We start from the raw sequence: 26683 nt of genomic DNA, 5'->3' as shown, positions 1-26683 counted from the left end.
GATCCCATTGGCTGTTGGCTAGGGGTTCCGCTGGCGGAACGGGGTTCCGCTAGCGGAACGCCTAGATGTTAGAGGTTTTTAACTTCAATTAAAATACTCAGTCTGCCACCCAGAATGTGTAAGATTCTGGTTGAATAACACAGACGGAGGCCCAGTTTACAAGAATCAGAAGTGTTTATTCAGGAGAGCGCTCTGAAATCCATTGTACAGAGACATCATTATATACCAGACTCTGTATTTACGCACACACATACACACTAACATTAAGGCCCAGATCTCTTAACACGGTAGATCATTACCCAGCCGACAGTTTCAGTCCTCTGAGGTTAGGGAAAGCTTGAGGGGGACTCCCTCTCATATCTTAAACCCTCAGAGTTAACTTAAACACACAGACACAAATTCTTCTCTTATCCTAGTCCAACCTCGTTAGACTTATGTTTAACCCTTTAGTTACTCATTCTACATGCTATATAGACCATATCCCTAATAGTTAAGTCTCAGGGTAGAATTATTTAATCATTACATTCAAACATATAAATCCCTTAACACTTACCTTTGAATATCTTCCTCTGTTTGCAATCCCAAGGGTCCCAGCTACACAATGAATGTTTGTTTTGTTAGATAGTCCTTTTTATCTATTTATCTGTCTGTTCAGTTGGCGCCATTGATTTCAGTTATCCACTCCAGTAAGAATTCCGGCTCTCACAGACCTGTTAGTTGCCTTCTCACCAAGCTGCTTGCCTATTGTCCTGTAGCCCATCCCAGCCTTGTGCAGGTCTACAATTTTATCCCTGATGTCCTTACACAGCTCTCTGGTCTTTGCCATTGTAGAGAGGTTGGAGTCTGTTTGAGTGTGTGGACAGGTGTCTTTTATACAGGTAACAAGTTCAAACAGGTGCAGTTAATACAGGTAATGAGTGGAGAACAGGAGGGCTTCTTAAAGAAAAACTAACAGGTCTGTGAGAGCCGGAATTCTTACTGGTTGGTAGGTGATCAAATACTTATGTCATGCAATAAAATGTAAATTAATTACTTAAAAATCATACAATGTGATTTTCTGGATTTTTGTTTTAGATTCCGTCTCTCACAGTTGAAGTGTACCTATGATAAAAATAACAGACCTCTACATGCTTTGTAAGTAGGAAAACCTGCAAAATCGGCAGTGTATCAAATACTTGTTCTCCCCACTGTATATACAATCCATTGACTACTAATATATACAGTGAGGGAAAAAGTATTTGATCCCCTGCTGATTTTGTATGTTTGCCCACTGACAAATAAATGATCAGTCTATAATTTTAATGGTAGGTTTATTTGAACAGTGAGAGAAAGAATAACAACAACAAAAAATCCTGAAAAACACATGTCAAAAATGTTAGAAATTGATTTGCATTTTAATGAGTAAAATAAGTATTTCACCCCCTCTCAATCAGAAAGATTTCTGGCTCCCAGGTGTCTTTTATACAAATAACGAGCTGAGATTAGGAGCACACTCTTAAAGGGAGTGCTCCTAATCTCACCTTGTTACCTGTATTAAAGACACCTGTCCACAGAAGCAATCAATCAATCAGATTCCAAACTCTCCACCATGGCCAAGACCAAAGAGCTCTCCAATGATGTCAGGGACAAGATTGTAGACCTACACAGGCTGGAATGGGCTACAAGACCATCGCCAAGCAGCTTGGTGAGAAGGTGGCAACAGTTGGTGCGATTATTCGCAAATGGAAGAAACACAAATTAACTGTCAATCTCCCTCGGCCTGGGGCTCCATGCAAGATCTCACCTCGAGGAGTTGCAATGATCATGAGAACGGTGAGGAATCAGCCCAGAACTACACGGGAGGATCTTGTCAATGATCTCAAGGCAGCTGGGACCATAGTCACCAAGAAAACAATTGGTAACACAGGACTGAAATCTTGCAGCGCCCGCAAGGTCCCCCTGCTCAAGAAAGCACATATACATGCCCGTCTGAAGTTTGCCAATGAACATCTGAATGATTCAGAAGACAACTGGGTGAGAGTGTTGTGGTCAGATGAGACCAAAATGGAGCTCTTTGGCATCAACTCAACTCGCCGTGTTTGGAGGAGGAGGAATGCTGCCTATGACCCCAAGAACACCATCCCCACCGTCAAACATGGAGGTGGAAACATTATGCTTTGGGGGTGTTTTTCTGCTAAGGGGACAGGACAACTTCACCGCATCAAAGGGACGATGGACGGGGCCATGTACCATCAAATCTTGGGTGAGAACCTCCTTCCCTCAGCCAGGGCATTGAAAATGGGTCGTGGATGGGTATTCCAGCATGACAATGACCCAAAACACATGGCCAAGGCAACAAAGGAGTGGCTCAAGAAGAAGCACATTAAGGTCCTGGAGTGGCCTAGCCAGTCTCAAGACCTTAATCCCATAGAAAATCTGTGGAGGGAGCTGAAGGTTCGAGTTGCCAAACATCAGCCTCGAAACCTTAATGACTTAGAGAAGATCTGCAAAGAGGAGTGGGACAAAATCCCTCCCGAGAGGTGTGCAAACCTGGTGGCCAACTACATGAAACGTCTGACCTCTGTGATTGCAAACAAGGGTTTTGCCACCAAGTACTAAGTCATGTTTTGCAGAGGGGTCAAACACTTTTTGCAACCATTTTATAACATTTTTGACATGCGTTTTTCTGAATTTCTTTGTTGTTATTCTGTCTCTCACTGTTCAAATCAACCTACCATTAAAATTATAGACTCATAATTTCTTTGTCAGTGGGCAAACGTACAAAATCAGCAGGGGATCAAATACTTTTTTCCCTCACTATATACATACACACTTCATGGACAACTGATATTTATATATACATACACCATTAAAATAACATCAAATTGATCAATTAACATTGTTAATGTTGTAAATGACTATTGTAGCTGGAAATGGCAGATTTCTTATGGAATATCTACATAGGCGTACAGAGGCCCATTAACAGCAACCATCACTCCTGTGTTCCAATGGCACGTTGTGTTAGCTAATCCAAGTTTTTATATTTTAAAGACCAATTGATCATTAGAAAACCATTTTGTTTCTGGCCATTTTGAGCCTGTAATCGAACCCACAAATGCTGATTCTCCACATACTCAACCAGTCTAAAGAAGGCCAGTTTTATTGCTTCTTTAATCAAGATATCAGTTTTCTCTCTTTATCCCTGGCTTTCTGGCTTCCCTCTAGAGTGGCAACCTGCTGAGTTACCTGATAGTGTAACTCAGCCTTCCCTGTAGCTCAGTTGGTAGAGCATGGTGTTTGCAACACCAGGGTTGTGGGTTCGATTCCCACGGGGGGCCAGCACAGAAAAAAATGTATGAAATTGTATGAAATGTATGCATTCACTACTGTAAGTCGCTCTGGATAAGAGCGTCTGCTAAATGACTAAAATGTAAATGTAGTGGAGACTCTGGCTTTCTGTCTTTCCTCCGTAGAGTGACAACCTGCTGAGTTTCCTGACAGTGGATGAGACTCTGGCTTTCTGTCTTCCCTCCGTAGAATGATACCATGCTTAGTTACCTGACAGTGGAGGAGATATACACAGATGACAGTCAGCAGATGTCATCCACAAGAAGGTGTGAATTGTACAGACTAGAGATAACCTCTAGACCAGGGCTGGCCTACAACAGATACAGACTAGAGATAACCTCTAGACCAGGGCTGGCCTACAACAGATACAGACTAGAGATAACCTCTAGACCAGGGCTGGCCTACAACAGATACAGACTAGAGATAACCTCTAGACCATGGCTGGCCTACAACAGATACAGAATAGACCTCTAGACCAGGGCTGGCCTACAACAGATACAGAATAGACCTCTAGACGAGGGCTGGCTTACAACAGATACAGAATAGACCTCTAGAGCAGGGCTGGCCTACAACAGATACAGAATAGACCTCTAGACCAGGGCTGGCCTTCAACAGATACAGAATAGACCTCTAGACGAGGGCTGGCCTACAACAGATACAGATTAGAGATGACCTCTAGACCAGGGCTGGCCTACAGATACAGAAAAGACCTCTAGACCAGGGCTGGCCTACAATAGATACAGACTAGACCTCTAGACCAGGGCTGGCCTTCAACAGATACAGAATAGACCTCTAGACCAGGGCTGGCCAACAATAGATACAGAATAGACCTCTAGACCAGGGCTGGCCTACAACAGATACAGAATAGACCTCTAGAACAGGGCTGGCCTACAACAGATACAGAATAGACCTCTAGACCAGGGCTGGCCTTCAACAGATACAGAATAGACCTCTAGACCAGGGCTGGCCTACAACAGATACAGAATAGACCTCTAGAACAGGGTTGGCCTACAACAGATACAGACTAGAGATGACCTCTAGACCAGGGCTGGCCTACAACAGATACAGAATAGACCTCTACACCAGGGCTGGCCTACAACAGATACAGAATAGACCTCTAGACCAGGGCTGGCCTACAACAGATACAGAATAGACCTCTAGACCAGGGCTGGCCAACAAAATATACAGACTAGAGATGACCTCTAGACCAGGGCTGGCCTACAATAGATACAGAATAGACCTCTAGAACAGGGCTGGCCTACAACAGATACAGACTAGAGATGACCTCTAGACCAGGGCTGGCCTACAACTGATACAGAATAGAGATGACCTCTAGACCAGGGCTGGCCTACAACTGATACAGAATAGAGATGACCTCTAGACCAGGGCTGGCCAACAACTGATACAGAATAGAGATGACTTCTAGACCAGGGCTGGCTTGCAACAGAAACAGACTAGAGATAACCTCTAGACCAGGGCTGGCTTACAACAGATACAGACTAGAGATAACCTCTAGACCAGGGCTGGCTTACAACAGATACAGAATAGACCTCTAGACCAGGGCTGGCCTACAACTGATACAGACTAGAGATGACCTCTAGACCAGGGCTGGCATACAACTGATACAGAATAGAGATGACTTCTAGACCAGGGCTGGCTTACAACAGATACAGAATAGAGATGACTTCTAGACCAGGGCTGGCATACAACTGATACAGACTAGAGATGACCTCTAGACCAGGGCTGGCTTACAACTGATACAGAATAGAGATGACCTCTAGACCAGGGCTGGCATACAACAGACACACATTAAAGAAGATACACTAGATTTTTTTCAAGTGATTATGGTGTCAACTGTGATAAGTTGTTGACACCTGACCTCTTGGCCTGCAGGTAATGGCGGAGCTGAGTCTAGGTCACGTGACCCACAGTGTGATCGGAGGATGCACCTTCGCAGGGATCTCTGTGGGAGAGAGGAGGAGGAGGGTGTCCATTGCCATGCAGTTGCTTCAGTACCCTAGTGAGGACAAAGAAGCTCTTTGGTCATTGTCTGTGCAAAATTTCAGGAGGCATGCATGAAAAGGTTCCTTAAACAAACACATAGCTAGCTATACCATACATGACCAAAATATGTGAAGACAAATACAGGCTGTTTTACAAAACAAAGAATACAAATTTTCAACATCATGGATTATACTGTTAGGACAAGAGTATTTCACCTTGAGCGGAGGAAAACGTTGATCATCAAAAGTCCCCACAAAGTTCAACCACTAACAATGAGACTTGTGTCTAATAATAGACTAGAAACAGAGAGGAATGGACAGAGGGAGGGAGAGAGAGGGAGAGATGGAGGACGGGGGGCTAATGAAAGGCAGGGTTATCATACACTCAGGATTAAGCTGAGTGAATCCTGTGGGGGGTCCCAGGTGGAGTTTATCAGGGCCCGTGAACACCCACGAGGGTGAGGGTTCTTAGGCCTCATTCGGATTAGACGGACCACTCTCCTCCCAAACACTGGGCCACATTAATGAAGGGTTCCTGTCTGCTGCCTCGCCAATCAACCAGGAAATTAATAAATCATCACACAATTAATGTATCTGTTAATTCCACTCATCCTTTACAAAGAGGCAATCTTTTAATTGTGTTAATTGGAGAAATTAACGGAAAAGAACACACTTATCTTAAAGAGTTGTCCCATAGAGAGGGACTTTGCCAAAGTTCAACTTTGTTTTAACATTTATACAAATTAATTTGGATTTTATGTGTTTTTTCTATGTTAGATATTCCCTGATGTGTGACTTTGCGACATGTGATGTCGTTACAGAGGTCATCCTTATGGACGAGCCAACCACGAGCCCCGACAGCATGACAGCCAATCAGATTGTTGTTTTACTGGCTGAGCTGGCCAGAAGGGACCGCATCTTCATAGTGACCATTCACCAGCCACGCTCTGAAATTTTCAGGGTGAGGGAACGAGAATGAAGCTACTTAGTGTTATGTCCGTATGTTCAGTGGTTATGTCAATCTTCAGACTGTTTTCATCCATGAGAATAGTCTGTTAATGCAATATATTCTCTCTCTCTCAGGTATGATCCTGTTTTGTTTGTTCCTTTGTAGGTTTATTTAGTTTCCACTCAGTCATGTTCCCACACACAGATCCATGCACCCTACATACACCCTACATTATGACATTTCCACACCTCATTCCCTTTTCTTTGTTTAAAGTTAATAGTTTTTGTTTACAATAAAGAACCTTTTGATTGGCCTATACCTGTTGTTCATGTCCCCTCATTTTTGCCACAGGCTATGAGCCGACCAGTGACAATGGGGACATGGTGAACTTTTTCAAGACCTTTGGCTACAAGTGTCCAGAATAGTAGAACCCCTTTGATATCTATGGTACAGTAATATATTAACTTCACACAATGTATTCATGTACCGCCCCTATCCCTCTATTGACCCTCCCTCCTGGTCTGTCCTATGGATTGACCTACAATGGATCTGACCTCAGCGGACACGCGCTGCAGTGAGAAAGGCCACCACCTACAATGGATCTGATGTCAGCGGACACGCGCTGCAGTGAGAAAGGCCACCACCTACAGTGGATCTGACCTCAGCGGACACGTGCTGCAATGAGGAAGGCCACCACCTACAATGGATCTGACGTCAGCGGACATGCGCTGCAGTGAGAAAGGCCACCACCTACAGCGGATCTGACGTCAGCGGACACGCGCTGCAATGAGGAAGGCCACCACCTACAATGGATCTGACGTCAGCGGACACGCGCTGCAATGAGAAAGGCCACCACCTACAGTGGATCTGACATCAGCGGACACGCGCTGCAGTGAGAAAGGCCACCACCTACAGCTACATGCACAAGATCACCTCGTCCTATCAGGACTCAGAGATCTAAAGGAGCATGCTGGGACAGATTAAGCAGAGCTGCTAGATGACAGACAAACTCAAGAGCAAATAGTCGCACAGCAGCCTGGCCAAACTGGCTGTGCTTCTCAGGTCAGAGGTCAAACTACTGTCACAGTTGGCTTGCTAACCCACCTCAATCTATGGTGTCTGCTGTACTGCTATTGATTATGAAGGGAAATAAATATTGTTCATTTCTGAGGGTATAGTAGCCTATGATGTGGTAGCGTGATGGCACATCCTGATTTACTGTTAGGCTCAGTCCCCGTCTAACCTCTTGCTTTCTTTCTTTAGGACTGTGAGGAACCTGTCTCAAGACTGGATGTGTCCTGATGCGTCTGTCCCAGAACCTCATCTATGGCCTGCTTGTGGCCTTCTTTGTCACAAAGCTAGATGAATACATTTCCAAGGGAGCGGTACAGGACCGGATTGGAATCATCTACCAAGCCATGGAGGCGTGGCCTTCACTGGCATGCTGAACGCTGTAGCTCTGTGTGACTTATCTTGTTGTTTCTGCTGGGTCTTCCCTGTATGTGGATATATTGAAGCAACATCTCAAGACATCAGTTTGGTCGCAAATGGGTCTTCCAAATGGACAATGACCCCAAGCATACTTCCAAAGTTGTGGCAAAATGGCTTAAGGACAACAAAGTCAAGGTATTGGAGTGGCCATCACAAAGCCCTGACCTCAATCCTATAGAAAATCTGTGGGCAGAACTGAAAAAGCAAGTGCAAGCAAGGAGGCCTACAAAGCTGACTCAGTTACACCAGCTCTGTCAGGAGGAATAGGCCAAAATTCACCTAACTTATTGTGAGAAGCTTGTGGAAGGCTACCTGAAACGTTTGACCCAAGTTAAACAATTTAAAGGCAATGCTACCAAATACTAATTGAGTGTATGTAAACTTCTGACCAACTGGGAATGTGATGAAATAAATAATTCTCTCTACTATTATTCTGACATGCCACAATCTTAAAGTGGTGATCCTAACTGACCTAAGACAGGGAATTTTTACTTTGATTAAATGTCACGAATTGTGAAAAACTTAGTTGAAATGTATTTGGCTAAGATGTATGTAAACTTCCGACTTCAGCTGTATGAATCCAAAACAATCGATATGAAATGTTCTTCAGTATATGATAATGGGAGCAGTTCTCTGGGTTTATTAAATGACTGTACAGGAGTCTGCTATGGCTGAAGTCTGTACGGTTTATTAAGTGACTGGACAGGTGTTTGCCATGGCTGAAATCCGTCTGTGCTTTAGAACATTCTGTTCTTTTGATCTCATTGGCTGAGAGAGGTGATGAGTCCATTAAGTTAGGTCTCCAGTTCCAGGCCTTTCCAAGACTTGGACATGTTTCTCTTGTACTGATCCAGTTCCTGTAGAAAAGACAGAAGGCACAATGTTATCATGAGTGTTTGGGGTTCATTCTACATGGTTTATCTATCCTATAGAATCCTATAGTGTTAAAACCATGTCAGGATACCATGCAAGACGACTGTCAAACAATGTAAGCTGTATAACAGAAAGCTGTTCTGGATGCTGAGCTCAGGGTTCAGCTGACTGATTCAGTTAGGTGATACATCTGACATGCTGTATATGACAGAGTCAATCAATATTGCTGGTAAAAACATATGAAACTCAGCGTGACCCGGAACTGAATTCTGACCTCATAAAAACCCATCTATAAAGGTTGCATCTGAAGCAAGTTCCACCTAATGGCCCTGTCTGGGTTCCTAGACTCATCTATCAAGGCACATGTTTGAGTCTTTAGTATCCACATTCTGTATATTGGCATGGATTCAGTACCCCAGTCTCTCAACTCCTATTGGCTGACTCCACCCATCACATGATCCCTGTCCAATGGGAGTGCTATCTGATTCAGTGACAATAAAACATCATCTGGACTCTTGGTGACAGCCAGATACACACCAGAGGTTACTTTAGTTCAGGGTTATTACGGGGCAATGCAGTGTAACTGGGCTTACTAGAAGACAAGTAGAGATGGTTGAGCTAGATTAGAAATACATGATAATCTTGACAATCTCCATGGACCCATACAGTGTGTGCTGTAGTCAACTCTTCTAACCCTAGGGTTACGTTTACACAGGCAGCCCAATTCTGATTTTTTCCCCACTTTTTCTTTTGACCAATCAGATCAGAAACATTGGAGTTAAGACAGGGTTCATACTGTGTCTTTCTGGGCCCTCATGGAGTCAATCTGGGGCTCACTATACTGGGGGTCCTTGGCTGGGTCCTTCAGCTCTCTGTGGTGGTCACTGGTGTTCTGGTGGAAGACACGAGTAATGGATCAGTATCACACACACATATATTAACCTGTGTGTGTGAATGAGAGGGTATTTGTCCGTATGCAGGAATTACCTCAGGAGGGAAAACGACCTCAAACACTTTCTTCCACAGATCTAGAGGGTTTTTAGCATGAAGAGTCCCAATGTCCACATCTGTGGTTGGGGGAGAACCTGAAAAGTAGAGTGACATCAACTGTGTCATGTTACAATAACATACACAGTATCAGTATGATAAACAGTAGGGCACTTTAACACTGCCGTAATAATTGTTACCACAAGGGGGTGCTAAACACAACTCGCCTATCTGGCTGAAGGAGTCCATCCCAGCTGGAATGAGTAGAGGTTTACTGAGGTCAGAGGACATAGATTTCCTGTCAGTATAGGAGGAAACATGTACATCTGTGTTAATGTTGAATGACAGTGGACATTAATTATACTGGGCCTAAGTCTAGTGCTCTCAAATGATGACTAATTCCAGCACTGTCAAACTGTGGCATTGACTAACTGTGGCATAAACAGATGGAGGGTAGAGCTCTTACCCTTTCTCTGTCCCGAATCCTAGTTGTGTGAATAAGCTCTTAGTTTTGGACATCAAGCTCTCAGACTTGCTGCTGGTAAACTACAGGTGAAAGGATGGACAGATGGTGAGGTAGAGAATAGACAGGTGAAAGGATGGACAGATGGTGAGGTAGAGAATAGACAGGTGAAAGGATGGACAGATGGAAAGGCAGAAAGAAAAGAACATCTTGTGTAATGAAACGATACCATCACTTATACATAGCATTTGAGATACTTGTTTGATATAGCCTACAGTGAAATACTGATATGCATAGGCACATTGGCAACTGTGATTATGACTATTAGGCCTACGGTTCTTACAATTAAAGAAGCTGCGTAGTAATGAGAAATAAACCGAAGGGTCTTGCAGATCACTTTCCTCTTCTCAGAGTCAAAGTCCTACAAAGAAAATGTATTTATCCGTCAAATACGGACAACTTTTCCTACAAAACCAGAAATCAATAGAAATAGCCAACAATTGTAAACACAAATCCAACAACTACATTCTTCAGGGTGAATATACACTACCGGTCAAAAGTTTTAGAACACCTACTTATTCAACGGTTTTTCTTTAATTTTTACTCTTTTCTACATTGTAGAATAATATTGAAGACATCAAAACTATGAAATATCACATATGGAATCATGTAGTAACATAAAAAGTGTTAAACAAATCAAAATATATTTTATATGAGATTCTTCAAATAGCCAACCTTTGCCTTGATGACAGCTTTGCACACTCTTGGCATTCTCTCAACTAGCTTCACCTGGAATGCTTTTCCAACAGTCTTGAAGAAGTTTCCACATATGCTGAGCACTTGTTGGCTGCTTTTCCCTCACTCTGCGGTCCAACTCACCCCAAACCATCTCAATTTGGTTGAGGTCGGCAGATTGTGGAGGCCAGGTCATCTGATGCAGCACTCCATCACTCCCCTTCTTGGTAAAATAGCCCTTACACTGCCTGGAGGTGTGTTGGGTCATTGTCCTGTTGAAAAACAAATGATAGTCCTACTAAGCCAAAACCAGAAGGGATGGCGTATCGCTGCAGAATGCTGTGGTAGCCATGCTGGTTAAGTGTGACTTGAATTCTAAATAAATCACATAAGTCACCAGCAAAGCACCCCCACACCATCACACCTCCTCCTCCATGCTTTACGGTGGGAAATACACATGCAGAGATCATCCGTTCCCCCACACCGCGTCTCACAAAGACATGGCGTTTGGAACCAAAAATCTACAATTTGGACTCCAGACCAAAGGACACATTTCCACCAGTCTAATGTCCATTGCTCGTGTTTCTTGGCCCAAGCAAGTCTCTTTTTCTTATTGGTGTCCTTTAGTAGTGGTTTCTTTGTAGAAATTCAACCATGAAGGCCTGATTCACACAGTCTCCTCTGAACAGTTGATGTTGAGATGCGTCTTACTTGAACTCTGTGAAGCATTTATTTGGGCTGCAATTTCTGAGGCTGGTAACTCTAATGAACTTATCCTCTGCAGCAGAGGTAACTGTGTCTTCCATTCCTGTGGTGGTCCTCATGAGAGACAGTTTCATCATAGCGCTTGATGGTTTTTGCAACTGCACTTGAAGAAATGTAAAAGTTCTTGACATTTTCTGTATTGACTGACCTTCATGTCTTAAAGTAATGATGGACTGTCATTTTCTTTGCTTATTTGAGCTGGTCTTGCCATAATATGTACTTGGTCTTTTACCAGATAGGGCTATCTTCTCTATACCCCCCCTACCTTGTCCCAACACAACTGATTGGCTCAAATGCATTAAGAAGGAAATAAATTCCACAAATTAACTTTTAGGATGGCAAACCTGTTAATTTAAATGCATTCCAGGTGACTACCTCATGAAGCTGGTTGAGAGAATGCCAAGAGTGTGCAATGCTGTCATCAAGGCAGGTAGCCTAGTGGTTAGAGTGTTGGACTAGTAACCGAAAGGTTGCAAGATCGAATCCCCGAGCTGACAAGGTAAAAATCTGTCGCTCTGCCCCTGATCAAGGCAGTTAACCCACTGATCCTAGGCCGTCATTGAAAATAAGAATTTGTTCTTAACTGACTTGCCTAGTTAAATAAATTTAAAATTTAAAATAAATTTAAAAAAAGGCAAAGGGTGGCTATTTGAAGAATCTCAAATACAAAATATATTATTTGCTTGACACTTTTTTTGGTTACTACATGATTCCATATGTGTTATATCATAGTTTTGATGTCTCACTATTATTCTACAATGTAGAAAATAGTCAAAATAAAGAAAAACCCTAGAATGAGTAGGTGTTCTAAAACATTTGACCGTAGTGTACTTATCAATACCTCTCAGATGAGTAGAAAACATATCTCACCTGAAATATATCAAACTTGCTGCCAATAATCAGCAGTGGAACAGGGAAGGGGTTGATCAGCTCTCTGTCCTGTTGGGAGACTCAGAGTTAATAGTCTATGTAGCAAAGACTCCTTTTACATTAATAATGCTGTGCTTTTTTAAAATCATAGCTACTAGAAAAAGTTGTTGTCTTACCGGGTGGTCTTTAGGGAGAACCATTGGGGGTCTGTTCTGGGCCTGCTGCTTGGACCCAGCTTTGGACTCTACTGTCCTTTGTTGCTTGGAGCAAGCTTTCTCCACCTGGGTCCGTGTTGTCTGAAGCAGCCTCTCCATGGTTCCCCATAGAGCATTGGGCTTGGACAGGTCCAGAACCAGCACCACAGACAGAGACCTGAGAAATCACACATAGACCTCTTTACTTTCATCAGCACAATGTCTCTGCAGAGTGGCTTTAGAGAAGAGGGCATGTGATGAACTACTCATTTAAGAAGCAGTTTAGGTAGTGGGACTGGGACTGACCTGACATTCTGAGCAGTGATGGGGATCTGAACCAGGTCTGATAGGGAGGTACCTCCACCCAGCTCCCACAGGTGAGCTATGTCTTTGGGCTGGAGGAGGAGAACAACAGGTCAGACTGATAATCACACACCATCAGCTCCCTGGAATTGTACAAATGAAAGCGGTGTCATACTGTGTTGTGTCCTCGCGCCCGTCTACCAAAGGTGTACTCCAACGCTAGAGTTGGTTTAGGAGGTTCATCCCTAGAAGAGAACAACATATAATTCACAGTAATAGAGACAGCTATGCTAGTATCTTACTATAAAAATACATCAGTGGTACTGAGAATAAACTCACCTGTCGAGGCACCGGAGCAAAATTGTAGTTTTACCCTAAGAGGGGGGGGAATATGATTATCAAGGATATCAACCACCCGAGCCACTGCCTGTTCACACCACTACCATCCAGAAGGCGAGGTCAGTACGGGTGCATCGAAGCCAGGCCTCTCTCAAGGCCATCAGACTGCTAAACAGCAATCACTAACTCAGAGAGGCTGCTGCCTACATTGAGACCCACTCACTGGCCACTTTAAGAAATGGATCACTAGTCACTTTATACAATGCACTGTAAATAATGCCACTTTAATAATGTTTACATATCGTACATTACTCATATCACATGCATATACTGTAATTCATACCATCTATTGCACCTTGCCTATGCCGCTCGGCCATCGCTCATCCATATACTTACATGTACATATTCTCATTCAACCCTTTAGATTTGTGTGTATTAGGTAGTTGTTGGGGAATTGTTTGGTATTACTGCACTGTTGGAACTAGAAGCACAAGCATTTCGCTACACTCGCATTAACATCTGCTAATCATGTGTATGTGACACATAAAATTGATTTGTAGGTTACTGCTGTGCTGGAACAAAACCCTTCACACCCAGTAGCTCTCCAGGACCAGATTTAGAGAACCCGGATCTCACTATTAGGAGGACTGTTAGCTAGTTTCTCCAGACACACAGTCATAAAGATGGCTACAACTTACCCCTTCTTTATTCCCAATGAAGAACACGGTTCTCTCGTTGAGTGACACTGGATCAACTCCGCCATCCTCCTCCCCTCCTTTCCCGTCCTCCCGACTCTGAACCTCCGCAGAGGCCAACTCCCACAGCGTGTCACTACTAGACAAAAGTTACGATGTAACCTTATTTGTTCATTCTGATAGTTTGTTGTCGCCCATAACAACGTTGTTAATAGCTGAGTAGCTAGCTCACATTAGCTAGCGTAACATTATATCAAATATACTGGTAACTAGCTAACCCCCGTTTAACTGTGGTTAAATGTTTTGCTAAAAAGGACGGTCCTCTGCTGCTACTAGCTAGTTAGCTAACGTTAGTTTAGAAAAACATGCACAATTGGAAGACCAAAGTGGCAAACAAGATCTTACCTTATCTTTGGCATTGACTACCTTTAAATTAAATGTAAAGACTTGAGTTTGATTGCCCCGTTGTTTGAAAATATGAAAGTCTAGCTTAACGTTTAAATGTCAGTCGCCTCAGATCGGTAAACGTTGCGCTGGGCAACGTCGCAGTTCGATGATGGAATTTAGCACTTTGCCCAAAGGGTTTGTGGGAAAGGCAGTTTCAAGAGTCAGAGACTAACGTTAGATGAAAAACATAATAATTTACAGGATGAGCCACAGTAATTCTGTACTTTTTGGTGATGGATGTACAGTTTTAGAATCATAAGGACCTTATCTTTCATATCAGCGAGAAATACAAAATCTATTCACAGTTAAAAATGGAGACACCTTGATAGGGATTATGTGTTCCCACACAGCCAGATCTGCAGAAAAAAAAGGATGACAATGTGCTAATTAGCTATCGAGCATGTTATGAACACCTGTGTCTAAGCGTAACTGGAGAAGTGTAGTTTGGTCGCATGGAGGCCCCATAGCTGTATGGATGTGTTACTGCTACAGTGTAGTTTAGTAGGATGGATGCCCCTATAGCTGTATGGATCTGTAACTGCTACAGTGTAGTTTAGTAGGATGGAGGCTCCATAGCTGTATGGATCTCTAACTGCTACAGTTAAATATTACTTTTTTAAAAAGGATTCTTTCTCGCTGATGAAAGATAAGGGCCATATGTTTTGAAAGCCATATCGCATGCGATGATTATTAATGTTATTAAAAGTTAAAACACAGCGTCAGGATTATAGTTCACGAGGCAGTCGTGGACGAAGCTAACGGCTGAGAATTATGTACAAACCTGAGTCTTCCAAGAGTGAAATGTTACCCCTGCTTAGCTAAATCCCAGGCAGTAGCTCACAAGTCTTGGAAGTCAGCAAGTTACAAAATGTTTTGCTTGTCAGCAATCAAGTTTTTAAGATATGTAACTTTCAAAATACCTTATGGGGAAGATTTCTGTATGATTTCGGTATTTTGAAAGTTACATATCTTGAAAACTTGATTGCTGACAAGCAAAACATTTTGGAACTATGTCAACAATGGACTAATGAAACAAATACCAAAATTCCGTTTTTGGAGTATTCCTTTAAGTAGGCTAGTTTTAGGGGTATCTGTACTTTACTTAAGTATTTATATTTGTGACAACTTTTGCTTTTACTCTGGTACATTCCTAAAGGAAATTTTACTCATACATTTTTCCTGACTTTTTAAAATGCTAAGGCAGAGCAATTATGGATGGCTGTCTGCGCTATTTAAATGTCCTTATATCAAATAGTTTATGTTACAGGTGTATAGGTTACACAACAAGATTACTAGGAGAGATGGAGACCCCTCACACTTTGTGGACAAATCCAAAACGGAGGTTGCAAAAATACAGACGATTGATTTGGACATGATTATTCCCAAAAAGTGCATTGAGCAGAAAAGTGCATAAATGAAAGGTGAAAAACAAAATACAAATGTTTAGGTATCAAACCATCATCAGTGTTAAGGTGAGCAAACAAAGCAGTCTAAAAACTGCTCAGTATGAAAACATACGAGTCACCATGAAATAGGTGTGCAAACTATAACTCATTGAAAACCAACCTGTCTTGTTTCTACAGCAAAAATCCATGTAAATAAGGGAAGAATCTAAACGTTTTATTTCATTGAAAAAAAGTAACATAACAAAAAACATGAATTGCAACAATAAAATACATTGAATTAACAAAATAAATAAAATGGTGGTTTATACAAAACATGAAACAGAGAAGTAAAACTGATAAGATGTGTAAACTTTCAAATTAACAAAAAAAGTATACCGAGCATTTCATTATTCCCATCACTTTCTTTTTTAATGTAATATACTGACAAACATGGTGTGCAGAGGATAGGTACAGAGGCATCTCATTCTGATATCATCTGTTCTATTTAGGTTTTTGGTTTTGTCCTTTTGAATTCGTAAAACCACTCACGGTGACACTTGAAGAGCTTTTGACACATTTGACAAATTATACAATTTCAGCCCACTCTTGATGATTCCTCATCTTTAAAAAACATTATGCCATTTTAATATTCAAACTGGGCACTTAGTGACATCAAAGTCTGTATATGAAGCAGAAAAGATGGAGCATGTCTTCTGGTACCTAACTTCACTATTGCTTAAGTATCTAAATACTGTTGCACTATCTTGAATACATTTTATTCTATGACACATAACTTTACATGAAAGGCTTGTAAAATGGTCAGGCTAACCCTCCAAAAGGGAACTAAAGAGAAGCAGAAAACGCAGTGAGGATGTCAAGTCTATACACACATACTGTATGAGTACATGAAAACATCCTCCCTTATGGAAATGTAGAATAGTGAGCGATTCAATGTCAGTAAAAGGCTTGCTATAGAAGTCTTATGATCATCATTCATATATGTAGTAATGACAGTGGGTATAGCTAATGCAACTTTGACAGTAACTTCTTTAATGACAGTGGTTACAGCTAATGAAGCTTTGACGGTAACTTTGTTGCAGTCATGTTGTTTCATACAATTTTAAAGACCAATTTAAAGTCCTTGTAAATCAACACTAAACAGACAGAGGTCCTTTTGATAGAAGACCAACCAGCTCTCTCCAACAAAGGCCATTCTGGGTGTACATCTTGTAAACGATTATGGACTCATGTTACTGTATAAAGTACTACAGTAAAGAGGAGGGATTCAGAACAGTCCAAGATGAAAAAGATCTGGTCAACGTCACATTTTCATTTTCACTTCCAGTTTACAAAGATACTGCATAGTCGTAACAGGAAAAATATCAAGTAATGCAAATCATATGAAATACGTAATTCAGGTCAAGGACCAGGCTTAAGGGCTCTACACAGTCTACGCAAACGGAGCCAACGGAGGTTCGTTTGTGTCGTGTTCCAAAAATGAATCGTTTAGGCTACATACAAGCATCACTGTACTGTAACATAGTTTAACATGGTACTGTAACAGTCTTAAATCGTTTCAAACAGTAGAAACATTTTTTACTGTAAATTGCATTTCACCATAATAATGTGTAAGATTCTCTGGGTACAGAATTGCTCAGAGAAGTTGAAATTCTGTATTTTAGACAAATGTGTGCAGAAAATAGATAGAAAACAGATTACCAGCAAAACAGACAAATTACTGTTCAAAATACAATAAGTAACATTTTGAGTTTGCTCCACTGTACACTTATTTCACGTTTGAAAACTTGGCTCACATAAAAAAAACTCTTTACTGTTAGCTTTGGTAGGTTACTGGTTATAGGGTGGTGGATGTTCATCCTGAAATATTCCCGAAAGAGGGGAAATTGTTCTTTGAGGCAGGTGTTCTATATACGAAGCATCGCAGAGGGTGGGAACCTCCTCACTTCTGAGTGATGTCACTCTCTTCTCCACTGGGGTGGATGCGGTTGAAGTGCAGGCTTCCCAGGTCTCTGGCTGACACAGACCCTGACCCCTTAGTGGGTGCCGAGGAGGCGGTGTAGCCCTTGGCTGCAGGGCCTGGGAGGGTCTTCTGGGGCCCCTGAGAACCAGGAGAGGGCATGGGTGTAAGGGGGCTGGTCAGGTCAAGGCTGCTCAGGGCATCCAGGGTGCCTTCAGGATCCACCATAACATTTATCACTGTATGAGAAATACAGGAGAATGGTTGAAAAAGATGAGCTTTTGTTTGGTTTTGATCATATATGTTGAAGCAGGTGGAATGCATGTAGTGAAACTAATGTGTGTATAAGTCAATCTATTTGCAATGCACATTCCTCTTAGCGGTGGTCTGCCGTGCTCTCACACCTTGTAGCTGCTTCTCCACTCTCTTCAGCTCCAAGACGATAGAGGAGATGTCCTATTCCAAGAGAAGTAAGGGGAAGTCATGACATTAGAGAGGAATAAAAGTATCTTCCTTATAAAAGTTGCTTTGTTATGATGCTTTTTTAAAAAAAATTACAATAATGAAAAAATACATGTACAACCTGTTTTTTCCTTACCTTGTTAGAGGTTTTGAGGAGTGGTATGTCGCTGTCAGATCGGAGTTTGCTCTCAATCTCATCCCAATTCCTGTCCTTGTCTTTGAACAATATTCTGGAAAAATCATAGTTCATAGAGCTAAGACTTGCTTTGCTAACATCTCCTTGATCTCTTGTGAATGTCAGATATAGAGATAAACAACATAAAGAGCTTGATTGTTACCGTATTTTTCCTGCTGTTTTGTCAACAGACTGTCTGATTTGGGCTGACAGCTGAGAGACAGATGTGAGCAGCAGACTGTCCAACACTGCCTCATCTCTGTTCCATGTGCGTCTCTGGAGGACGCTGTCCAGGCTGTCTGGGGCGCGGGGGCGCTGCGGCACAGCGCGTCCGTTTATCTCAGGGGCCTTGCTCTGCAAAACGGGAGGGATTTTCCTGAAGTTGAGGCTCTCGTCAAACACACAGTCAATCAGCTATGAGGGGAAGAGGAAGTGATGAGGGTCAGTTATATGTGGCATCTGTATGATGCTGTGGTTTCCACAACTTAAGCATGTTATACTGTATCTACTCGGTATTAATGTATACTATCACTATGCTACAGATTATCATAATATGAGTTAGATTAATTAGGTATTAAAGAAGTTAGCAGAGAAAGGTCAATGAAAGCTCGTTAATAACATTTTAATATACACATTTTAATTATATCTAAACAGTATATAGCATACTCAAAATGGGATAGAGGAAAGCTCAAAGCATAATGCCAGTTCACAGTCCACACCTCCTGCAGCTGATCAAAGCATAATGCCAGTTCACAGTCCCACCTTCTGCAGCTGATCAAAGCATAACGCCAGTTCACAGTCCACACCTTCTGCAGCAGATCAAAGCATAATGCCAGTTCACAGTCCCACCTTCTGCAGCAGATCAAAGCATAATGCCAGTTCACAGTCCACACCTCCTGCAGCTGATCAAAGCATACTGCCAGTTCACAATCCCACCTTCTGCAGCAGATCAAAGCATAATGCCAGTTCACAGTCCACACCTCCTGCAGCTGATCAAAGCATACTGCCAGTTCACACCTTCTGCAGCAGATCAAAGCATAACGCCAGTTCACAGTCCCACCTTCTGCAGCAGATCAAAGCATAATGCCAGTTCACAGTCCACACCTTCTGCAGCAGATCAAAGCATAATGCCAGTTCACAGTCCACACCTTCTGCAGCAGATCAAAGCATAATGCCAGTTCACAGTCCACACCTCCTGCAGCAGATCAAAGCATACTGCCAGTTCACAGTCCACACCTTCTGCAGCTGATCAACGCATACTGCCAGTTCACAGTCCCACCTTCTGCAGATCAAAGCATACTGCCAGTTCACAGTCCCACCTTCTGCAGATCAAAGCATACTGCCAGTTCACAGTCCCACCTTCTGCAGATCAAAGCATAATGCCAGTTCACAGTCACACCTTCTGCAGCAGATCAAAGCATAATGCCAGTTCAGTCCACACCTTCTGCAGATCAAAGCATAATGCCAGTTCACAGTCCACACCTTCTGCAGCTGCTCAAAGCATAACGCCAGTTCACAGTCCACACCTTCTGCAGCTGATCAAAGCATAATGCCAGTTCACAGTCCCACCTTCTGCAGCAGATCAAAGCATAATGCCAGTTCACAGTCCACACCTTCTGCAGCAGATCAAAACATAATGCCAGTTCACAGTCCACACCTTCTGCAGCTGATCAAAGCATAATGCCAGTTCACAGTCCACACCTTCTGCAGCAGATCAAAGCATAATGCCAGTTCACAGTCCACATCTTCTGCAGATCAAAGCATAATGCCAGTTCACAGTCCCACCTTCTGCAGCAGATCAAAGCATAATGCCAGTTCATAGTCCCACCTTCTGCAGCAGATCAAAGCATAATGCCAGTTCCCAGTCCCACCTTCTGCAGCAGATCAAAGCATAATGCCAGTTCACAGTCCACACCTTCTGCAGCAGATCAAAGCCAAAGTGATGCTGAAGCAGTATGTTGAGCATTAGTAGTAGAAGGAAGGAAGAAGTCAAACACCTTTTGCAAGCCCTCCTGCGTGCCCTCCTGCGTGCGGCCTACCACTTCGTGGGTGTCAATGGTGGAGCCGGGTGTGGTGGCGGCGGTGCTGACAGTGGTGCTGGGAGCCGTGCCAGAGGAGCTGACTGAGTCGATCTCTCCGGCCACATCGTGGATCTCCCGGGCAAGGATGGCCAGGTCCTTGGTCAGGTCTTGACTGATCCTACGCACACAGGGAAATAACCAGACAGGCTGCTGGAACACTTCTCTAAATCAGTACACACACAGATATCTCACAATGATACAGTATTACCTAAGACTACTCATTAGACATTGAGGAACTTCTGTAAGTCAGCCTCAACAAAAAGCATTTAGCCTACTGTATAATCAATTGACACAGCACATAGAACCATTCTAAAGATTGAAAATTGTCTAACCTCCATCTAGAGGCCGAAGTGAATTGACAATATTCACTTGTAAACGACAATATCCTACACAAGCATTGTATGCAGGGAACCTTAACTAAAAAATGTTTACACTAAGAGATGCTTGCGATAACATAACGTTATCTTCCATTACTTTCAATCTCCTTGTCTGATGCAGGCCCCTTCTTTTGTAAGAAATTCCTTGTGCTTGCTCTGAGGCAGTATGAATCTGTCCTTTTCTCACTGCTGTCTGCCCAGTTCAGTCTCCCTGATCCAAATCCAATCAGTTTTCCACTTACATTTTTTTGTGGAAACAACGTTGATTCAACCAGTTTTTGCCCAGTGGGATGGTTCTCTCTCATGACCATCATACTATGTGAAAGTCCCTGCTGAGTCGGGAACCATTTATTACAGCTTGACAAAACAGAACACCTCAGTTAGAGTGGACTAACTAAAGATCACAATTGTTTAATGAGAGTAAAAACACTAACCTATTCCTGGGGATGCCCTATCTCCAGATCATATTTACCACCTGTGCCATGTCCATGAGGCATATAAACTGAACTGAGCTTCCTTGTGTGTGTGTGTGTGTGTGTGTGTACACATGCCGTCGTGTGTATAAGCTTCAGTAGATGAGTACCTGGCAATCTCCTCGCTGTGAGCGGTCCAGTCCTTGACGTCCTCCTCCTGTTGTTCTCTCATGCGGTGTTTGAGGACCACGCCTCCAGGGCCAACCTGACCAGAGTTAAGGCTGCTGGTGGAGCCCCCCAGTCTGGTACCCCTCAGGACCGGGTGTGGGCGCAGGGGGCGCCCGGGTTTGGGGGAGGTTCTGTTGGAGCCAAACTCCTCCTCGGAGGTGGATCCATACTCTGGGGGCAATCGTCTCCACCTGTTAGAGGCTAAGGTCAGGGAGAAAGATACAACACAATTATCTCTTGATAACTGTATTTGAGGGTATTTCAGTTATTCAAAAAGCAGCGGATGCTCACATTGTCTAAAGCATTCTATCTTAAAGCAAGCCAAGCAGACTCTGATCTCTACACAAATCATGACAAGATAGATGTGTTTTCGGGCCTACTCTCCTCTACAAGATAGATGTGTTTTACAGTGGCACTACAATGTCGGGACAAAGTCAAATCATGACAAGATAGTGTGGTCGTGGCCAACAAGTTAGCCTGACGTGAGGCTGGTGGAGATGGATGTGGCTCTAAGTTGCACGTAATCAGTGAAGGTACACAGTACCTGAATAGCTGCTCACTATTCAAATACACTATAATAGTGAGTCTTTTAATCCTATGTAGGCCTGAATCCAGTGCTTCAATGTGTCCGTTTCCTGTTTCCAGTGACTACTGCTCTTTTAGAAGGTGAGGTCACTGCCACTCATGGTGGATCAAGCCTTAAAAAAAGTCTAAGTCATGGGGTGGGGGGTATTAAGCTAACATATAGAATTGTTTTAATATGGTCATACCATGGATCATTTAGCGATTTCATTTTAAATTTTAGGACCCCGTTAGGTATCAAAATACTTATTTTGTTTGTACTTATTTGATAAAATGTTTAAATTGGCCTTTACTACCATAGCCCATAGAAACACACTGAATAACACATTCATTTTGAAATGTCCGTCCTATATCTAGGAGATAGAAGAAAGCGCAGGAAATCTTTTTTGGGACACATATTTCACCCCTTATTTTTGTTGTAACAAAAACTCCTTTCAGACAAGTCCCGTGACACTTGTGAGGGTCGTAGAGCAAAACGCAGAACACCATCGTGTCCGTAATAGTTTTGTAGGCTAAACCATTCAGACGCTACAGACATTTTCACAAGAAGACCGTTTTTTCAAGATGTCTCATGGTCTGACAAACACCGCTGTAGCTCGGCCACCATCTGACATAGGCAGATGCGGTGGATTGAGACACAGCTTAAACTGATAGATTTTTATGGGGATTTTTTATATTATGTTACTTAGATTGACGCAGCGATGAGTCAGTAGACTCCGGGGATAGCTGACACCTGCATAGCTGATGTTTTGGCGTGTCGGAAGCATAACTGTGTTGGAGCTGTGAAATCAATGAGCAGCTGCTCTTGCGACCATTGTCAGGAAGCCACACCCATCCCACTCCCGTTAGAAGTTCAGAAGGAGAAAGTGTAGGATATATAGAAATAATGATGCTGAAATCATGAGAGGTTCTATCAGCCTAATGGAGGTGTGGATTACATCTCACATTCCAGTGTTCAAACTTGTAAACGAGGCTGCATGGGATTTCTCTTAATGTGACTCCATGCAGCCAATGGCAATGTCCGCTTTAGGTATAATACCAGAAGCTGCGTGTGGATTTGATAGCTCTAACGCAGTTCCACCTCCAACACCACCAGAACAACCGCGATGTGGATGTCAGCTAGCGTGGATCTGGTAGAATCTGAACCTCTTGTTTCAGTTGATGGGTGTGGATCTGGTAGAATCTAAGCCTCTTGTTTCAGTTGATGGGTGTGGATCTGATAGAATCTAAGCCTCTTGTTTCAGTTGAAGTGTGTGGATCTGATAGAATCTAAACCTGTCATTTCAGTTGAAGGGTGTGGATCTGATATAATCTAAACCTGTCGTTTCAGTTGATGGGTGTGGATCTGATAGAATCTAAACCTGTCGTTTCAGTTGATGGGTGTGGATCTGATATAATCTAAACCTGTCGTTTCAGTTGAAGGGTGTGGATCTGATAGAATCTAAACCTGTCGTTTCAGTTGAAGGATGTGGATCTGATAAAATCTAAGCCTGTTGTTTCAGTTTAAAGTTTTCCATTTACATAACGATGAAAATAATGTAATTGAAGCAATTTTGAGGCTGTATCTAGAATGAAAGGCTATCATTTGACAAGCTTGTGTTAATAATGTCATTATTAGGAACAATGATAAACACCAGTTAAAAAGGCAGACTAATTCCCGTCAGCTGACACACAACAAAAGCATCCAACGATGGCGCCCCATCACCCAAGCATCAAACAAGAGGGTATGGACATCTTGGAAGACAAGTTAAGCTATTGCTTCTCACAATGTCACATTAACGCAAAATGTGTAATGTACAGTGTTGACCAAATGCTCTCTCTAGATTTCAAATATACTGCTCAAAAAAATAAAGGGAACACTTAAACAACACATCCTAGATCTGAATGAAAGAAATAATCTTATTAAATATTTTTTTCTTTACATTGTTGAATGTGCTGACAACAAAATCACACAAAAATAATCAATGGAAATCCAATTTATCAACCCATGGAGGTCTGGATTTGGAGTCACACTCAAAATTAAAGTGGAAAACCACACTACAGGCTGATCCAACTTTGATGTAATGTCCTTAAAACAAGTCAAAATGAGGCTCAGTAGTGTGTGTGGCCTCCACGTGCCTGTATGACCTCCCTACAATGCCTGGGCATGCTCCTGATGACGTGGCGGATGGTCTCCTGAGGGATCTCCTCCCAGACCTGGACTAAAGCATCCGCCAACTCCTGGACAGTCTGTGATGCAACGTGGCGTTGGTGGATGGAGCGAGACATGATGTCCCAGATGTGCTCAATTGGATTCAGGTCTGGGGAATGGGCGGGCCAGTCCATAGCATCAATGCCTTCCTCTTGCAGGAACTGCTAACACACTCCAGCCACATGAGGTCTAGCATTGTCTTGCATTAGGAGGAACCCAGGGCCAACCGCACCAGCATATGGTCTCACAAGGGGTCTGAGGATCTCATCTCGGTACCTAATGGCAGTCAGGCTACCTCTGGCGAGCACATGGAGGGCTGTGCGGCCCCCCAAAGAAATGCCACCCCACACCATGACTGATCCACCGCCAAACCGGTCATGCTGGAGGATGTTGCAGGGAGCAGAACGTTCTCCACGGCGTCTCCAGACTCTGTCACGTCTGTCACATGTGCTCAGTGTGAACCTGCTTTCAGCTGTGAAGAGCACAGGGCGCCAGTGGTGAATTTGCCAATCTTGGTGTTCTCTGGCAAATGCCAAACGTCCTGCACGGTGTTGGGCTGTAAGCACAACCCCCACCTGTGGACGTCGGGCCCTCATACCACCCTCATGGAGTCTGTTTCTGACCGTTTGAGCAGACACATGCACATTTGTGGCCTGCTGGAGGTCATTTTGCAGGGCTCTGGCAGTGCTTCTCCTGCTCCTCCTTGCACAAAGGCGGAGGTAGCGGTCCTGCTGCTGGGTTGTTGCCCTCCTACGGCCTCCTCCACGTCTCCTGATGTACTGGCCTGTCTTCTGGTAGCGCCTCCATGCTCTGGACACTACGCTGACAGACACAGCAAACCTTCTTGCCACAGCTCGCATTGATGTGCCATCCTGGATGAGCTGCACTACCTGAGCCACTTGTGTGGGTTGTAGACTCCGTCTCATGCTACCACTAGAGTGAAAGCACCGCCAGCATTCAAAAGTGACCAAAACTTCAGCCAGGAAGCATAGGAACTGAGAAGTGGTCTGTGGTCCACACCTGCAGAACCACTCCTTTATTGGGGGTGTCTTGCTAATTGCCTATAATTTCCACCTGTTGTCTATTCCATTTGCACAACAGCATGTGACATTTATTGTCAATCAGTGTTGCTTCCTAAGTGGACAGTTTGATTTCACAGAAGTGTGATTGACTTGGAGTTACATTGTGTTGTTTAAGTGTTCCCTTTATTTTTTTGAGCAGTGTATATCAATTGGATTCACTGTAGTAACATCTTAACTACATGACAAGTTCTAATATGCTATGGCAATGTCTTAAAAAACCATTTCCACTAGAGGGAGTACAGTCCCCTAAACAACAGAGCCCAGTGCTAATCACAACATTGCTTATGTTTTGCATCAGCAATGAGGTTAGGTTCCCTCAGTGGCAATTGTCTTAATCTGTTTGGCTCTGTATTGTCAATTAAGATACACTAAAAGATCAGTCAGCTTTGGCCGATAACAATGTCACTTCTAGCCAATTTGAAACTTGTGGCCATAGGATTTAGACCAGGGCTCCCCAACCCTATTCCTGGAAAGCTACCCTCCTGTAGGTTTACACCGGGACTCCCCAACCCTATTCCTGGAAAGCTACCCTCCTGTAGGTTTACACCGGGGCTCCCCAACCCTATTCCTGGAAAGCTACCCTCCTGTAGGTTTACACCGGGGCTCCCCAACCCTATTCCTGGAAAGCTACCCTCCTGTAGGTTTACACCGGGGCTCCCCAACCCTATTCCTGGAAAGCTACCCTCCTGTAGGTTTAAACCGGGGCTCCCCAACCCTGCTCCTGGAGAGCTAACCTCCTGTAGGTTTACACCGGGGCTCTCCAACCCTGCTCCTGGAGAGCTAACCTCCTGTAGGTTTACACCGGGGCTCTCCAACCCTGCTCCTGGAGAGCTAACCTCCTGTAGGTTTACACCAGGGCTCTCCAACCCTGCTGCTGGAGAGCTAACCTCCTGTAGGTTTACACCAGGGCTCTCCAACCCTGCTCCTGGAGAGCTAACCTCCAGTAGGTTTACACCAGGGCTCTCCAACCCTGCTCCTGGAGAGCTAACCTCCTGTAGGTTTACACCAGGGCTCTCCAACCCTGTTCCAGGAGAGCTAACCTCCTGTAGGTTTACACCAGGGCTCTCCAACCCTGTTCCAGGAGAGCTACCCTCCTGTAGGTTTTTGCTCCAACCCCAGTTGTAACTAACCTGGTTCAGCTTATCAAGCAGCTAATTATTAAAATCTAACCACCACCACACACACACACAAAACACCACCACACACACACACACTAAACACACACACACACACACACACACACACCACCACACACACACACACACACACACACTATACACCACACACT

At 43.4% G+C, this 26683-nt stretch overlaps 2 protein-coding genes across 4 annotated transcripts in view; both read right to left on the bottom strand.

Annotated features, from left to right (window-relative positions):
* Positions 1-8438: 8438 nt before the first annotated feature.
* Positions 8439-14580, bottom strand: dync2li1 (dynein, cytoplasmic 2, light intermediate chain 1). 3 transcript variants are annotated; one of them, XM_014210574.2, is made up of 13 exons: positions 14400-14579; positions 13998-14133; positions 13300-13334; positions 13136-13205; positions 12964-13052; positions 12640-12835; positions 12464-12532; positions 10437-10514; positions 10097-10176; positions 9858-9928; positions 9631-9728; positions 9440-9535; positions 8439-8627 (listed from the first exon to the last, which is right to left on the bottom strand). In XM_014210574.2, exons 1-13 carry the CDS (start codon positions 14411-14413, stop codon positions 8565-8567), a joined length of 1095 nt encoding a protein of 364 aa, XP_014066049.1. In that variant the 5' UTR covers positions 14414-14579; the 3' UTR covers positions 8439-8564. The 3 variants fall into 3 exon arrangements, with proteins under 3 accessions (XP_014066049.1, XP_014066052.1, XP_014066057.1); XM_014210577.2 differs by having other exon boundaries at positions 13998-14130; XM_014210582.2 differs by lacking the exon at positions 10437-10514 and having other exon boundaries at positions 14400-14580.
* Positions 14581-16040: 1460 nt separating this feature from the next.
* The window catches only part of LOC106610889 (centrosomal protein of 170 kDa), an 85992-nt gene continuing 75349 nt past the window's right edge, over positions 16041-26683 (bottom strand). Inside the window, 6 exon segments of the mRNA XM_014210552.2 lie at positions 16041-18043; positions 18209-18260; positions 18403-18496; positions 18605-18855; positions 20439-20640; positions 21483-21741. Coding sequence (XP_014066027.1) covers positions 17787-18043; positions 18209-18260; positions 18403-18496; positions 18605-18855; positions 20439-20640; positions 21483-21741 — 1115 coding nt within the window. The 3' untranslated portion in view covers positions 16041-17786.

The sequence above is a fragment of the Salmo salar genome, chromosome ssa01, assembly GCF_905237065.1.
Source record: "Salmo salar chromosome ssa01, Ssal_v3.1, whole genome shotgun sequence".
Taxonomy (NCBI): Eukaryota; Metazoa; Chordata; class Actinopteri; order Salmoniformes; family Salmonidae; genus Salmo; species Salmo salar.
Note: the sequence above shows the minus strand (reverse complement) of the source record. Positions and strands in the feature narration are given on the sequence as shown.